Genomic DNA, 15,968 nt, shown 5'->3' with positions numbered 1-15,968 from the left:
GGCTTTTTTGGGTGGTTTCCCGGAGGGGGCCCCCCCCCCCCCCCCCCTTCTGCTGAAGCTCACCGCCAACCATGACTTTGCTTTGGTTCGTCGCTCGCCGATGCCTTCCAACGTCTGCTCGACACATATAGGGTGTTCCATCCAGCCTGATGGATGAGGACAAGATTCGCGAGTACTTTGCGGGCTTTGGGGATTTGGAACTAGTGGTCATGAATAAGGATCAGAATGGCAATCCCGCTAGCGATGTAGGTACCAAGCAAACAATATCCTTGCCACCTGCACTAGCTCTGCTAGTGCTGCGTCTTGCGCGTTGTTTTTCGAAGTGCTTGTGGGTTGGTTGATGACGACTGCATTCCTGTTGGTGGATTGCCGTGCTGGCAGACCGTCTTGGTGCAATTTTGCGACTTGGACCATGCCAAGCAAGCCTTTACCTCAGAGAAGGCCGTATTGGATAACCGCTTTATCAAGGTGCGTTATGAGCTGCGCAACGCTGTATTTCCTGTACTTTGTGTCCGCCTGTCGCTTCTTTTGGAGAGACCGTACACTCACGTGTCCACAAATGCTATGATCATCTGATTCGTTGCTGCTCTTTGGCATTCGATCCACATTTCAGCTCAACTTCAGTCGCCGACCTGCCCAAAGGTGCGATAACCACGATTTGCGTTGAAATGTGCTTCTCTTGGCATTCCTTGTGTGGTCAAGCGAGCCATGGCGGTGGTTCCTTCTCATCAACCATGTGGCATGTGCAGCCTTGCCAAGAGTGCCTCGGACACGGGGCTGGACTCGGCACCCGAGCAGACAGAAGCCGAACCCGAGCTCAAGCCATCACAAAAGATTGTTCCCAAGTGGCAAGCACAAGAGGTTTGATGATGCGTCAACTTGCCAGGCTTTGACTTTGCTTGCATGCAAACAGGGGCCAATTCGCTCATGTGCTGCGCGTGCGTTTTTGCTAGCTTGCCGCCAAAACGCAACGCAAGCGTGCTGTAGACATGGAACGGAAGCGGCAAGACTTGATCAAGGTGCGAGCAGGCGCCTTGACTGTTATTGGCTGCACCATTATCGATTTAACCTCAAGAGTGTCTGTTTCTCACGTGAGCCTGTGCCGCTACACTTGGATTGAATTGGATGCGTAGATGACAATGAAATCTCAACAAGACTTGCTCAAGGAGCTCGAGACTACGACTTTGAGCGATGCTGAACGCAAGAAGAAGATGAAGGACTTGCAGCAGAGCATCAAGCTGCTCAACCAACTGAAAGCAAAGAAGCCAAGCATTCCCATTCCTGAACCCGCACGTCGTCCCAGCACGGATAGCACAGATTCAGGGGCGCCAGCGGCCAAGCGCGTGGCAGCAGGTTCAGAAGAGACAGCCCCTGCCGCGGGTGATGTATCCACCACGCGGGGTCGTGGTTTATATCGTGGCCGTGGCTACACTCGTGGTCGCAGCTGGGGCCGGGGCCGGGGCCGTGGCCGGGGTCGTGGCCACGCGACGACAACCGTGCTCGACGTCACCGGATATCGACCTGACCATTTTGACCTGTTGACCCCATACTTTGCGGTACGTTTTGATGCCATCTTTTGATGATGCTGGGTTTTAAAAAAGGAGGATGCAAGAACGGTACTGTTTTTAAGAAGCCAACTCCTGCCGCTCACGCACACTCTCGGGCTCGGCTCGTTGTTGGCTCCTACACAGTGCTTTGGCAACTTTGTAAGCGTAGTGCAATCAGGAGATCAAGGACGAGCCCTCGTCACCTTTAAGGATCGCCGTTCCGCAGAGACGGTCTGTCAGCCCACCCTTATTTTTTTTTTTTTTGTCGTGTTTGATCTTTTTTTGTTGTTTCAATGCGCTTCTTGCGGTATTTTCTCACATGAGCTTTGGTGTTGGTTTGGGTAGGCCAAAGAGCGTGCGCGCAATTTCAATGGTCGCGCACTCGAGATTGAGTGGTTTGATCCGTTTGCGGAAACACCGGCCACGGAGGACTCTGTTTCAGAACAAGCCAAGGGACAAGAAGCATTACCAACAACATCGGAAAACAAGGACGCTGAAGATGGTGCTGCAGCGACTGCATCGACCACTGCGCCGGATGAAGGTGCAGAGACGCAGGCAGAAGGCACCGATCAGGTGGCTGCCTCTGAATAATGCCCGCTGTACGTGACAAATGAGTCTTGGCCCGCGATACGAAAAGCAGAAGAAAATTGGAAAAGCAGAACAAAAACAGGTCTTGAAATGAATTAGAAGGAGGAAGAGGGTGCGCGGTTCTCCAAACACATTTCGTCCTCGTGATGGCGGTGCCAGCTTTGAGCAAAAAACGGAGGGTGTGGAGGGCAGCCGGAGAGAATGTGATTGAAACATTAGACGTAAAACTTGTTGACAATGGGGTCCTTGCTATAACGGGGCAGAGAGTTGACGTAGGGCATTGTGCCTGGGGTCGGAACACAATGGCACGCCACGAATATAGGCGAGAGCAAGGCAAAAGGTATGAGATTGGTAAACAAGGCGGAGAAAATATTCGTCTTTGTGCCAGCAGCAGGATGAGGAGAGGCATACACACCAAACTGCCGCGCCCGCTTGATGGCCTTGGCAAGTCGTCGCTGCGCCTTTGCACACACGCCTGGGCAATAAAAACGAGAGTTATAAGGCGCCGCAACACGAACAACGCTCATTGGCTTTTGGCGAGGTTTGGAAGGAGAGGCGCTTTGGGCCATGAAGAAGCGGGAGGGGTGGCGTACCGGTGGTGGAACGGCTGAGGATCATGCCACTGGACTTGCTCACAAATTGGTTGAGAAGGCGTACATTCTGCGAGTTTGGCAGCAACAGGGCCCGTGAGAGGTGATGCCAACACGAGTCAAGAGTCAAACATGCTGAAAACACCATTCAAAAACTTGTAGCGAGATGCGAGCATCGCGGCCATTGCTACCTTGTGATCAATCTTGTCCAGGTGACCACACATGAGGCACTTGCCCTCTGACACAAGCAGCTCGGGCGCCGTTCCAGTGCGCTATGGTCAGACGGGAAAGATGGAAACCCCAAATAGCAACGCGAGGGCGCGCGAGGCGGTGAGACAGGCCAGAGGCGGGGGCATAGCCAAGTTCCACAGAGAGGAATGATGTTAAACAAGAAAGGTGGAGAACACTCACCGGCTTGGCCAACCGAGCGCCTGCAGCTATTGTGCATAAAACAAGACGGGAGGACGCCATTTGCCTGTGAGTGTTGTGGCAGAAGGCGAGGAGCAACTCCTCGACCACAGGCACCGCCAACCAAAAAAAAAAAAAAAAGGTCTCGATCGAGTCACCGCGGCAGAAACTCACCGGCGGCTGCATTATCGCGAGCTGAGGCCACACTGGCCATACCCATACGATTGCCCATCTGCCCCATACTAATGCTGGTCTTGAGCCCCACGGGCACATCCGCCACCAAGCTCCGCAAGTGACGCCACGCTGCCATTTTTTTTTTTCAGTTTGTTTCAACAAAAAAAAAAAAAGAAAAAAAAAAGGCAAAGCACATGAGTTAACTTTCAAGAGTAGAGTTTTATTTTACCTGCTCGAGTCGGGCGACGTAGAGTGGTAAAGAATGCTAATACCAAGTTAATGCAGAAATTGTGCCGACGTCAAGGTATTGTAAGCTAGTAGCTCAATCGGTTTTTGTTGCATTTTTAAGGTTTTGCGTCGATGTGTTGCGGCGCCAGCGTTCAGCAGGTTGAGGCCGGGTGTGCGACGACGGCAGTGGTAAGTGCAGTGACGCTGATACTGGCGCGCATCTCAGGGGCAGCAGCAACCCCTGCTCATTTGCTTGGATGGATTGTCACCGCGCTGTCCTCAGGGCTCGCAAAGGAGCTGCCTGGTGGACTCTTATCGGAACTCGACCAGATTGGGCTGCCATCGACACCTCACCCCTCTGGCTCTCGGCTCGTCTTGTGACCAACACGCGTGACTTGAGCGTGTGACTCTCTCAGGATGGAATTTGCCCAAAAGTCGCTCAAGGAAGCTTGCGCCGAGGTCAGCTTGTGCGAAATGCCGCAAGGGGACGACACGGTCGCTTCGGCTCATGCGATTCGCCCGTCTTGCAATGTGCGCACAGGAGAAGGCAGCATCATACGCGTGTTTGGATCGCAATGCCTACGACCGCACCAAATGCACTGCCTTTTTCGATGCATACAATGAGTGCCGCAAGCGTTGGCAAAAGGCTCGCTCCAAACTCCGCCAGAAGGAGAATGACAAGATTGGGCTGTTTGGTATTCGCACGGACGACGAAGATTCGGCCACAGCACCCGCCAAAGATGCGGGACAGAGATGAGCTCGCGCCTTGCTACATAATATGCCGAGGGCGCCAAGCGCCCGTACTCCCGCTTGACCGATGCTGGTGTTTGCTTAGTCGTGCGAGGAAAATATGCGAGCAGGAGCCTCGGTACTGGAGGTGATAAATTGATCAGCTGATGATGTACTTGCTCTCGCTCCGGCCATCGTACATGTTGGACTTTACATCTGTGACGCGACGCGCGACTTGAACTGGCTGTGAGGGCCAGCAGGAGTCGAGAGAACCGACTTAGCAAAGCTTTTCTGTGACCATTGGATTAAACTGTGCCGGGCCAAGGCGACGACGGAAATGATGCCAGACATTCTAGGTTGTGCTATCGCTCGTGTTTGGGGCCGTGGCTCAAATGATGGATTTAGCCCTGAATTTGGGATGCGCCCGGATCGTGTGATGTTTGATAGCCAGGCAGTGCCCAAACCCCTTTTCACCGAGACCTAATGAGGCAAAAATACAACCAGGCCCCCTGGCAGAGATGCTGTAAAATTATCTATAAAATCTTTAAAAATGGACTTTAATTCTCCTGTCAGGTACACGCACAGACCAAGAAAAGCAGCCGTGCGCTGGACAGGAAGTGACCGGCAGGTCATGTGGTCACCGCCAACAATTGATTCAGGCTCTCGCCTGCCTGTGCACCGCAGAGCTGTATGCACTGAGTTTAGTTGAGTCTATTTCGTTGATCATTCCAACTTGCTTAGGGAGGAGGAGGGAGCCTGAGGAGAACGCTTCACTCGTTTTTGTTCTTTTTTTTTCTCAAGAAACCGCAAAGGCAACCGTTCCTGACTGAGCGATTAGCGTCAGTCATGGCGACCAAAGGTCAAGGAACCAATGAGGGCGTATGGAGCCCCGTCTTGTGAGGCCAGTTCGGGTCACAGTGCAGCCTCATACACACACACACGGTCAGTTGGTCTGACCAGAGAGATAGAGAGAAATGTCAGCAATTTGATGTCTGCACATGTCAGCAATTTGATGTCTGCGCGCACACACACACACACACACACACACACACGATGATGATGATGTGCCGTCGGCGACTCGCGTCGTCAATGGCGGCGGCGGCGGTGGCGAGGACCTGGGGGTCGGGTCTGGGAGCAGGGGCATGTTTGAGTAGGATGGGATGTTGGGGGCTATCGGTGGGAAGGCTGCATGGGGCCAGCACCCGATTGACTACTGTGCATGCCTTTGATCAGCCCAGCTTTCGCCGGGGACTGCACTCGTCTGCTGCAGCCCAGCCAGCCACGTGTCATGGCTGCGGTGCCTCCTTTCACAGCCTGGACCCTGCCCGTCCCGGTAAGGCGCTATCCAAAGCCGATCAAGAACCATGTCGGCCTTGTTGTTTGGTGTCCCACTCGTAGGACTCTTGCCTGATCTCCACAACTTGCCATGTACTAGGCTATCTCCCTCCCGATGCCTTTGAGCAACACCAGCAAGCGCTCGCGGCTTGGGCGGACCGACCAGGTAGGGACTACGGACGTGTTGCCCGTTTCTCATCCTGATAATCCCCCCCCCCCTTGATGACGTCTTGAAACATAGCGGCTCCTGCCCAGCGCTCCCGCAACGTCGAGACAGACGTGGCAGCGTGGGATGATGGCTCAGCTGCGGCACTGGGCCTTGCCAACCTCGATGAAGTGCCAGTGAAGAGTCTACGGCCGCCCAAACGCCCAACGCCTCCACTCTGTCGCACCTGCTTTCGCTTGGTGTATGTGAGAATCCCCGGGCCGTATCATCACTCTTGGGACTCGCACAGTTCTCACTGCTGGCCGCTGCCTTGCTTGCCTTAATGCAGACGATACGGCGAGATTGGACCGCTGAATGACACCTTTCACGAAGCCATGCAAGATGTGCGGCGCCGCCTCTCACCAAAGGATATTCTCCCAGTCTTGGTTGCGGACATGAGTGATTTCCCGGCCGCTCTGGCCCCCGCGCTCGTCGAAGCAACGGGGGGCACGGCCGCCCTGGTTCTTACAAAGGCGGATCTTTTGACGGGCAAGGTCCAGGTTGGTTGTGTCTCTGCTGCCTTTTTTTTTTTTTGCCTCCAAGACCTCGCCAGTGCCACAACGCAGCCGCTTACATGCTTGCTGTCCAGTCTTCGTGGCAGCATGGCACACTACTGGGAAAGGCTCGGCGAGCAGCCGCCAATGCTGGACTAAAAGCCCCCCATATTTACTTGACCTCGTCTCTCAAAGACTTTCGCGTGGGCCCTACGTTTCGGGTTTGTTGATCATGGGACCAAGCATGCCCACCTCACGTGGAATGTGACCACGTGGGTTGCAAAGGTGTTGTTTCACGCTGGCTCATGTCGGGGCGCCGTATATGCCCTCACTTCAATAGAAGCTGGCCGAGCTAGCTCAAGAACGGGGACAGGCACTCGTGTTTATCGGTTGCTCCAATGCTGGCAAGTCGGCGCTCATCAATGCCGTGCTGTCGGGGCCCCAGGTGAGGATGAGCTCTGGGCGCAGCTGTGCACGCGCATACTGCTCCGTACCGATTCACTTGTGGCATGATATTTTGCTTGTCTGATGCGCTACAAGCGAGCTACAGTTTCGCCGACCCCAGGCACTACACAGGCACTACAGGAGTATGAACTCATCCTCGACCAACGGGTCCCCCGTCTGCGCACCGTGAGCCGCGTGGCTCACGCAGAGTTAGCCGTTGAGCACCTTGCCGGAACAAAGCGCCCCATTCCCGTGTTTGACACGCCCGGCTACCTAAACAAGTCTGTCTGTCAACGTTTCTGATAACTAACCTCGGTCTTCATGATGCAAGTGCTGGCCGAACTCACAGCTTGGATCGCTTGTTTTCTGTATGACCGGCGCGCGTAGCGCCCAGCTCTTCAATCGCCTACCGAGCCGCGACGCTGCCCTTCTGCAGCAGCGTCAGTATGCCCGTCCCTTTGTGACCATGCTCAAGCCCGGGCAGGCAGTGCTCTTTGGTGGATTGGGTTGGCTCGAAGTTCTGACCGGTGAGTGCTGAGCTACGCTGAGGGGCTCTCAGCTTGCGGCCTGGCCCGCCCCAGCTGATAACTGGCGCGCGTCTTGCCACCTTTCCCAGACTCTTGCCGCGTGCGTGTTTCCACGGCTGTGAGTGGGGGTATTCAAACGCACGTGACTCGCAGCGAGCGGGTGCGCGAACTACTACAGAAGCGTGTTGGCGATCTTCTTCGCCCCCCAACCTCAAAAGACCATCATTTTGACGTCCGTCTGCGTCGCCATTCATGTTGCATGCCTTGTCGACCGGTCCCAGGAGAGCAAGACCTTCTCCCTCATCCTTGCTCTTTGATGTCTCTCTTGTGCTGAAACCAACATGCAGTATGAGGAGTTTGAGCATCACGTCGAGCATTTCACAAGTTCGCGCGAACAGCCCTGTCTTGAGCTGGCTGTCGCTGGTCTCGGATTTCTTGTCCTCACGCCAGAGCGCTGGGGCGCCGGTGCCAGCATCCGCCTTACTCTACCCCCCGTGCGTTGTCTCGCATCAGGACGTTTGTCCTCTTTTCTCCCCTCCTCTCCTGTTCTGGATCATAGCTTTTATGTGCTAAGCCTGCTGACTTGTCTTTTTTTTTTTTTTCCTAGGGCATACATGTGTGTCAGCGAGAGTCATTGGACCCAGACCTGCGGCGCATGAGTCAGACGAGGGGCAAGCGATAAAGACAAGCGATTATAAAGCATGGTGACCGCAGCAAGAGATATGAGTTGGGTGGCAAGGAAAGATGATTCCGCATGACAGAACATGGCGTCCAAGATGAGCTTGAATTGAGACTGCAACGCCGTAAAGTGAGTCAGCGGTGTCTTGTGATGACAGGTTGAGATTATTGGTGAGCCAGCACGATGGCAATGGGGCAATGGTCCGATCCCATGACTGAATCGAGCTGGTACGAGTTCACCAGCCTACCACACGTTGATGTATCAATGAGGCGCGCGGTGTCATGTGCTCAAGCTGAGCAAAACACACAAGCAGACCCATTCAACAGAGCCAAAATGCCGATGGTCGCTCGACACCCACAACGCACCTCAGCGGGCTGTTTGCCTCAAGCAGAGCGTTGGAGCAAACGGCATAGTCGAGTCGCAGACCCTTGGAGTCTTGACGACCCCTGTTCAAGCAGAATCATTTCGTCCCACCCAAACAGCGTGCACGTGAGGCAGTGAGGCAGTGCAGCAGGCAAAAGCAACATCAACAACAGCGCAAGCAACAATACGAGTAGTAGTATGGCGACACTCCAGCGCAATGCTCACCCAGTGCGAGCCGACCAGTAGGTAAAAGCTCCCGTGTGCTCCGGATAGAGCTTGCGAAAGGTATCGGTGAATCCTAACCCGGAGGCATTGCGACGGGCGGAGGTCAGGCCTTGCACTGCATATCTCGTCATATGAAGAGGAAGCGGGTGCATGTACCTTGGTCGAGAAACTCAGTAAAGGCGGTGCGTTCCTGAGGGGTGCAACCTGCACTCTTGACCAAGTGCTTGGCCTACATGGTCAACCCTGAATGAGGCATGTCTTGTGGCGGCGGGACGATGGTATGGCACTGCAGCTTGTTGGCATGCGCACATACACCAGCATTATAAATGTCGAGGTCGAGGTGGGCCACGTTGAGATCGCCCACGACCAGCACAGGCTTGCTTGCTTCAAGCTCTCGGATGTAAGCGAGAAAGTCCACGTTCCACTCATTGAGGCGGTAGTCCAGACGCTTCAGGTCTTGACCTGAGCACCGGTGGGCAGGGCATCAATGTCAACGTGAGGGGAGCTATCGGCATGCAGGACAAAGTAAATAGGCCCGACTGCTGACGTCAAGTACGTTCGCACCAGAGTTGGGAACATAAACGCCAATAACAAAGAGGTCAGGCAGCTCCACGGTGATGGTACGGCCCTCCTGGTCATGATGGGCTGACTTGATGCCGTATTGGACGCTGAGGGCACGAAAGTCTGAAGTGGGCGTGGCGCCCTGCACCTCTGGGGACGAGTCTGAGGTCGATGGTTCAGCCGAGCGAGACGCTTTTGTGGCGCGCAAGAACTGGCGCATGTCTCCATTTTTGGATGCGGCGGGTTTTTTCTTGCTGGAGCCCTTTGATGTTTTGTCCTTTTTTGAGGCATCCGCCCCATCTTCATTATCAGCAGCGGCTTGAGTTTCGCAAACGAGGTGGGGTTGCTGGCCTCGAACAAAGACGGCGGTACCCGAGTAGCCCTTTTTGGCGCGCGAGCACGACCATAGGCCTGTATAGCCAGGCAAAAGATTGGCATAGTCGGCCACGTGGGAGGCCTGGAGCTTGGTTTCCTGCAAGAACAAAAGATCTGGGTTTTCCGCCTATGCACACACACACACACACACACACACACACACATCATGGAGAGGCAGGTCGACCCACTTGTGAGCATGTCCAAAAGAGTCCGGACAAGCAGGAGCCACAGAGAAACAGGAAGGCGCAGTATCTCAGCCAAGCGACCGACCTGAACGAGGTCTGGAAGAGCTTTGGGGTGATTCTTCAACACGGCACGCAGGCCATTGACGTTCCATGATACCACGTGCAGCCCTCGCTCAGGCTTGGCGACGCGTGGCGTGGCCTGGCGGGCAATGCCTTCGCTCTTGGCCTAAACAAATATGAATTTTAGGCCAATGTCTGCCCCAAAAAGCAAGGGACCAGCCGAGGCCAACGACCGCCATTGCCGCATCAGAGTGCCCACCTTTTTGAGCTTGGGCGCTCCCTTGGACGCTCCCTTGGAGGACGCTCCCTTGGAGGACGCTTCCTTGGAGGACGCTCCCTTGGAGGACGCTCCCGTGGAGGACGCTTCTACTGGCACCTGCTCTTCTACCGTCGCCTCAATGACCTCGATATCCTTGCGTGCAAGCTGGCGCTAGAAACAACCCAAAGTTGCGCACGCACATGTGACCGAGCGCGCAGACCGTGCAAACTGTGTCAGTGCACAAGCAAGACCTGGCGCAGCCACACGCGGCCAGAGTCATACGGTACCAACCTTGCTGGCTGCACGACGTGGAGGCATGCTGCTGGCGAGGCGGCTTGCAGACCCAAAGCGCACGCCAATCCTGCCGCAAATCAAACTGGCCAGCGACACGATCGCCGTGGTCGCCGGTGCTCCAACCCTCGTGACTCACTCACCCCGTCTCTGTCCCTTCCTCTCTCTCCTTTCCTCTCTCTCTTGCAGGTCACCGACCTCACTCTTTTGAACGTCTGTCCTTTTCGTGAGCGAGCGCTAAAACGACCAGACAGATAGAGAGAGAGAGATAGACAAGACAGATAGAGCCAGACAGATAGAAAGAGACAGACAAAGCGACAGACAGAGAGACAGACAGAGAGACAGACAGACACAGACACAGACAGAGAGACAGAGGCAGACAGAGAGAGAGGGAGACAGACAGACAGACAGACAGAGACAGAAAACAGAGAGAAAGACAGAGGGATAGACAGTGAGAGACGCAGAGAGAGAGACAGAGAGAGACTAAGAGAGACAGACAGAGAGACAGGCAGAGAGAGAGACACAGAGAGAGAGACAGAGACAGACATACAGACAGAGAGAGACACAGGCAAAGAGAGTGTCACACACCGTTTGTAACGGTTAGTAAATTGTCATCATCATTATCTAAAAATAGAAACGGGCGCAGGCTTGGCGCCAGTTTTTAAATTCGCGCATTGGTGTCCAAGCAAATCTTGTTCTTCTTGTTCTTCTTTCGTGGGATTGCCAGGCACCTCCTTCTCTACCTCACTGCACAAGCCTTCTGGTGTGACTCTTTGTGGCGCGTTTCGTGGGCGGCAAGGGCCTTGTGTGAGGCTTGCGATTTGACACGGGCGGTATCTTGGCAAGAACGGTGGCGCGTAACGAGCCTCATCATGTATCATCTAGCGACCAACTCAGGGCCACGTCCAGCCTTGCGCCTGCCTGTCTTTGATGCCTCCCCCATCAAGGAACATCCCTCCTTTGACGTTTCGGTGGCGAGCCTGGATGATCACCTAGGCACCCTCAACTTATCGCCCATCCGTGCGCCCAGCACGCGGGGTGCATCCCCTCTTTCTCCCGAGCACGTGGCCAGTGCAGGACGCTATCTGACGCACCAGGCTGAGCCCGCCAGCGCCCATCGACGTAGCCCCTATCGCATGTTGCTGCCGTCCACCCAGCCCGAATATCTGGCTGTACCCGCAAGAACCGCACATGCCGCTCGCCGAGCAGCACCGCCGAGCCCGCCCAAGGGAGGGCCCACACACAGCACTGCACCCCAACGCTCCCCGATGCCCACATCGGCACTGGGTCAGGCAAGTCCGCGCAATATGCACGGACTTAACCCATTTGCCACCAATGACCGAGACCACTTTCCAGGCATTGAGGACTGGCTTCGCACACGGGTTGCAGAGGGTGCCGATACCTACGCCGATAGCGATCACTACGACACAACACACGACCACAACGAGAGTAGCCACGATCACGACTCCAACTTTGCCACAGACGGTTTCAACTGGTCTATCGATGGCCAGGCCGCACTGGTGGGTTTGCTTGTTTCTGCCTTTTTTTTTAAAAAAAACAAAACACGCAAGTCCAAGGGTGCTGGTGGAAAGATCCCGGCTCACAGCTCACTGTGCGGTGCGGCCTTGTTCCATGCTTCACAGTTTCCCGTGGCTATCAATGAAAACGACCACTTGCGCATTGACCCCGATGCTCATTTGCAGCAGTGAGTGCAGCAGACCTGGCTTGGTAGTCATCATCGCATCCAATTTTTTTTTAGATCTCACGCATAGGTCCTGGCATCGGCCCACACGTGCAGCTTGACCCCCCATCGAGCTGCCCACCATGCACTCCGTGAGCGTCAACTGCAGCAAGAGTTTGATCAGTTTTTCAGCCCCAGCAAGAAAATTGTCCCCTCGCCGTCGCCGTGGAAGAAGACACCCAAGAACTCGCAGAGTAAATATCGCGCCCCACGCTTGCAACGCTTGTCAGCAAGTCCAGTCAAGCTCGACCTTGGCCAGCCTGGCACTGCGCCAGTCTCGCCCACCGTTGAGTCCGCTCGCACCTCCCCTCGTGCTAGCCCCAGCCCCATGGCTCGTACCCGTACGTCAAACGCACCAAGCACTCCCATTGTTCTCTGATCTGTCCATGACCTCTGTCACAGCCCCACGTGTTTTGGCATCAGCAACCTCGAGGTGCATGTGTGCCTGCGCTTGCTCATTTATGTTGTTTGTGACAGAGGGATCTCAGACCGAGGTCACTTGGTTAAGGACGGAAGACCCGCAAATCTATCAAGAGCCGCGCGTATGCTTTGACCTGAGTCCCCGGCGCGAGCCAAATCACGCCACGCGCGACTCGATGGTCCGCCTCACTCGCCTCTGTCAGGAGGTTTCAGATGAAATTACGCAAAAGTCTCTGCGTAAATTGGCCGATCTGAGTGCGCTGGCCGATGCCATTGCTCATGATCTGGGTCCACACGCACGAATCAAGGCTGACGAGATCAAGGAAGCCTGTCACCAGCTTTCACACGACCTTAGTCTTGAGGTATCTTCCTCCTAAGAAAAGACCTGCCTGGTGCTGCGACTGGGGCCCTTCTCGCTGAGCGCTGAGCTCTACGGCTCGTCCATGCTCCGCCGATCGACTGCCGTGCAGTTTTTCTGGCCAGGATAGCTGAAAACCTTTGCGGCCGTTATTTCTATCAAGCCACAATGGCCTCATCTCTTTGGCTGCCCACAATATGTTCTTGCCCGTGGACCCTCCTTTTGTTAATTTTATCCGGACTTTCTTCAGAAAAGCATTAGCTGTTTCCAATTGACACTCGACCCATTGCGCTTGACACTGTTCGCTCGACACTGTTGTTCCCCAGTCGCTGATCTGGTTGTTGGATGTCTGCGACCATCTTCATCCCCTCATCATCATCCCATCTCCATCTCCATCCTTATCTTCATCCCCATCTCCATTTCCATCTCCATCTCTATCCCCCCAATCTCCATAGCTTCCCATTCTTCTTCAAGCCACTACAGCGAAAAGTACACAGACACAGACACAGACACTCACTCACACACACACACACACACACAAACACAGACACAGACGACAGACACACACACACACACACACTCACTCACTCACTCACAGACACACACACACACACACACACACACACACACACACACACACACACACTCCCTCACTCACTCACAGACACACACACACACACACACTTCACTTTTTCCTGTTTGTTTCGGCGATCCTCCAGAGATGGAGGCGTATCATGCATGGGCTATCTTGGAATGCCGGGGACAGGATGTGTCGTATCTGGCTCGTTGCTCGGACTTGCCGGCGGGGGTGGTGACCATTTTGCTCAAAGAGGCGGTGCAGGCCCAGAGCGCCACAGAGTTGGAGGCACTTGAGCTGGATGGCGGTGTGGAGGTCGAGCCCTCCTCCACTGGCGCTGACGCTGAGAGGTCGGCACGCGCGTCGCTGGTCGCCCCCGGTCACTTTCAGGTTCGATGGTGTGGACGCGATGGTGACGCGTCGGGCATTTGCGTGGCTTTGTTGCTGGATGGTGGCGCCAAAGCCCTGCCCTTCCACCTCTTTGATGACTGGCAAGTCGTGGGGGCAGAGGCCTTGGCCTTGGCGCGCAAGGGCCAAGTTGAGGCTGCACAAGCGATCCTTGAGCAGTGGCCATCAGCTGCGCTGACCTACTTGCATCGTCTGCGAACACAACCTCAGTATGCAGCCGCGGCGATTGAGACAGCGCTCAGCAACCACAGTGATGCCGATGCGCAGCGTCTGCTTGCTGTGCTCGATTCCATGTTTGGTGTGCGCATGGGCATGGACTGCTCTGGCCTCTTTCAGCACCTGTGGACCAGCGATGCACCAGATGCTGACCTTGCGCCACAGCCAGTGGCCTGTCAATTGGTGCAGGAGCTGAGCAACCAAGAGGCGGATGATGTCCGTGTTCGTCACAACATGCACACCCTTGCCACACAGGTGAATCAAACGCCCGCGCTCCGCCACGCGCAGGTTTTGCACCTTGCCTCACCACATTGGCCGCTGCTTCTTTGTGCGGTGTGGGGATGAGATTTAGCTGGCGCATCGGACGCGCAAGCTACTGGTGACGGCCCAAAAGGCCGTGTGGCAGCACGCGTGGTGCTACCCCGTGGTATGCCAGCTCAATGAGCTGCAGGTGCGTGCGGGCGATTTGCATGCGAACGCCAGGGTGTCGACTCGGCTGCAACCAACTCGCTGTGATGCTAGCCCGTCCTTTCCTTTCGTTTGTTTGAATTATCTCATGGTCAATCGGATGTCGCCTAGGCGGATGTTGGGTCGGACTGGCTGTTGCAGATTATTCAAAGTCTGCAAACATCGAGCGAGACAAAGCGAGCGGCCGACCTGCTGCGCAGCATGCTCGCCCTTGAGGGCCATGCCCGTGCAGCTTGAGTTTCAAGGGGTGCACCTCGGAGGTGCAGCTCCTGCGCTAGAAATGCAGATTTAATGCTCTTAAGGATAGACTCAGCCTCGCTGTGCGAGGCCATGTTGTAGTGTGTCGTGTCGTGTCATCTCCGCGTGTCGCCCATGTCATATCACGACTGTTGGTCCTGGCGTGCCGCTCTGTTCCGCCCGCATTTGCGGGCTGTTGGACGTCCGTGTCGGTCAAGTTTTTCTCTTCAATTGGAGATGTTAAAAGAAACGGGGTTTAAAAGGTAGCAGAGGAGTTGGTCACGGCAAACGGGTCAGGGGAGCAGAATACACCCAAGATGATAAGGAGGAAAGGGCACTCAAAAATAGCCAGGGAGCTGCTTATAGAGTGGACTGAATCGACTCTGCATGTGCCACAACAGAGCAGGGCAGCGTGAGAATGCCGAGGGTTGCATCGACGTCCAGCCATTCCACCACGCAAGCACATGCAGGACAATGTAATGTCGCTTCGGAAACCACGCCAGCGCTACGTACTGGCAGAGATGACCTGGCCCTTCTCGTAGAAGCGCATGTTCAGAGTGCCACCGACGCGCTTGGCAGCCTGCTTCTTGGCCTCCTCCTTCAGGGCCGAGCGCACAAAGCGCGCCGCCAGAGCGGAAAACTGCAGGTAGCTAAAAAGCACAGATCGCCCGGCCAACATTGCCATCAGTCATTTCGAGAGAAGCAGAAAGGAAAAGTCAAGAGCCACACCGTCCGAATCCCATTCGGCCCCGCCCATGCTGAACAGGCCACTGCAGCGACCGCCATCAGGAAGCGCAGATCAATCCGTACCTCATACCCGCCGCACGCCAGGAAGCAGTCATGATGTAGGTCTGGAGGGAGATAAGAGGTCAACGATCGAACACAAACTAGAACAACACACACACCCAAGAAACAGAAGAACAGGACCAATGAGTTTGGAGACTCAAAGCACGCTAGAGCAGCCACGGTCTTCGCGAGCGACACAGAAGTGCTCCCAAAGCACCGCCGCCGCATCCCGCACCCCAGCCGACCCCCAGACGCTCTCAACCTTGCCCCACCAGCTTTGTCTTGTCACGCCTTTTAAAAGACCCTCTTTTCTCGTATCCCAATACAAACAAGCCGTTCCCGCCGACTGAAGCACCAGTACACTGGCGTCTGGCGCTGCCATTTCCATCGTCGCCTCACTCGGCTCACTCGCGCTGCCACTAACACACACACACACACACACACATGCGTTTTTTTTTTTTTTGTTCTTTTTTACCTGTACGAGTCCAAG

The 15,968-nt window shown here is 55.2% G+C and overlaps 6 protein-coding genes across 6 annotated transcripts in view; 4 read left to right on the top strand and 2 right to left on the bottom strand.

Annotated features, from left to right (window-relative positions):
• MONBRDRAFT_32239 (uncharacterized protein) overlaps positions 1–2,138 on the top strand; it is a gene marked incomplete at both ends in the record, with an annotated part of 13,409 nt that extends 11,271 nt beyond the window's left edge. Inside the window, 8 exons of the mRNA XM_001745408.1 lie at positions 132–245; positions 382–468; positions 614–642; positions 750–861; positions 954–1,019; positions 1,134–1,556; positions 1,692–1,778; positions 1,893–2,138. Of these exons, the coding sequence (XP_001745460.1) occupies positions 132–245; positions 382–468; positions 614–642; positions 750–861; positions 954–1,019; positions 1,134–1,556; positions 1,692–1,778; positions 1,893–2,138 (1,164 nt within the window). The remainder of the gene's footprint in view (positions 1–131; positions 246–381; positions 469–613; positions 643–749; positions 862–953; positions 1,020–1,133; positions 1,557–1,691; positions 1,779–1,892) is intronic.
• A 1,926-nt stretch (positions 2,139–4,064) lies between these two features.
• On the top strand, positions 4,065–4,292 carry MONBRDRAFT_16818 (uncharacterized protein; the record flags this gene model as incomplete). The annotated part of the gene is made up of 1 exon (XM_001745407.1): positions 4,065–4,292. One exon carries the CDS (start codon positions 4,065–4,067, stop codon positions 4,290–4,292), a length of 228 nt encoding a protein of 75 aa, XP_001745459.1.
• A 1,260-nt stretch (positions 4,293–5,552) lies between these two features.
• Positions 5,553–7,951, top strand: MONBRDRAFT_25054 (uncharacterized protein; the record flags this gene model as incomplete). Its single annotated transcript, XM_001745406.1, has 11 exons — positions 5,553–5,597; positions 5,663–5,765; positions 5,841–6,006; positions 6,094–6,304; positions 6,358–6,519; positions 6,639–6,743; positions 6,839–7,023; positions 7,130–7,269; positions 7,359–7,429; positions 7,617–7,763; positions 7,877–7,951. The coding sequence occupies 11 exons, from the start codon at positions 5,553–5,555 to the stop codon at positions 7,949–7,951; spliced, it is 1,410 nt and encodes a 469-aa protein (XP_001745458.1).
• Positions 7,952–8,112: 161 nt separating this feature from the next.
• MONBRDRAFT_16913 (uncharacterized protein) lies at positions 8,113–9,823 on the bottom strand (the record flags this gene model as incomplete). Its single annotated transcript, XM_001745238.1, has 8 exons — positions 8,113–8,172; positions 8,310–8,394; positions 8,537–8,609; positions 8,693–8,759; positions 8,850–8,998; positions 9,101–9,239; positions 9,462–9,599; positions 9,743–9,823. Coding segments are annotated over 8 exons (792 nt in total), but the record flags the coding sequence as incomplete, so codon positions are not given.
• A 1,316-nt stretch (positions 9,824–11,139) lies between these two features.
• Positions 11,140–11,976, top strand: MONBRDRAFT_7858 (uncharacterized protein; the record flags this gene model as incomplete). The annotated part of the gene is made up of 2 exons (XM_001745405.1): positions 11,140–11,787; positions 11,911–11,976. 2 exons carry the CDS (start codon positions 11,140–11,142, stop codon positions 11,974–11,976), a joined length of 714 nt encoding a protein of 237 aa, XP_001745457.1.
• Positions 11,977–13,471: 1,495 nt separating this feature from the next.
• On the bottom strand, positions 13,472–15,593 carry MONBRDRAFT_36901 (uncharacterized protein; the record flags this gene model as incomplete). The annotated part of the gene is made up of 3 exons (XM_001745237.1): positions 15,206–15,593; positions 13,951–14,160; positions 13,472–13,881 (listed from the first exon to the last, which is right to left on the bottom strand). The coding sequence occupies exons 1-3, from the start codon at positions 15,375–15,377 to the stop codon at positions 13,472–13,474; spliced, it is 792 nt and encodes a 263-aa protein (XP_001745289.1). The 5' UTR covers positions 15,378–15,593.
• Between the last annotated feature and the right edge of the window lie 375 nt (positions 15,594–15,968).

This window comes from Monosiga brevicollis, genomic scaffold, assembly GCF_000002865.3.
Source record: "Monosiga brevicollis MX1 MONBRscaffold_8 genomic scaffold, whole genome shotgun sequence".
Lineage (NCBI taxonomy): Eukaryota > Choanoflagellata > Craspedida > Salpingoecidae > Monosiga > Monosiga brevicollis.
Note: the sequence above shows the minus strand (reverse complement) of the source record. Positions and strands in the feature narration are given on the sequence as shown.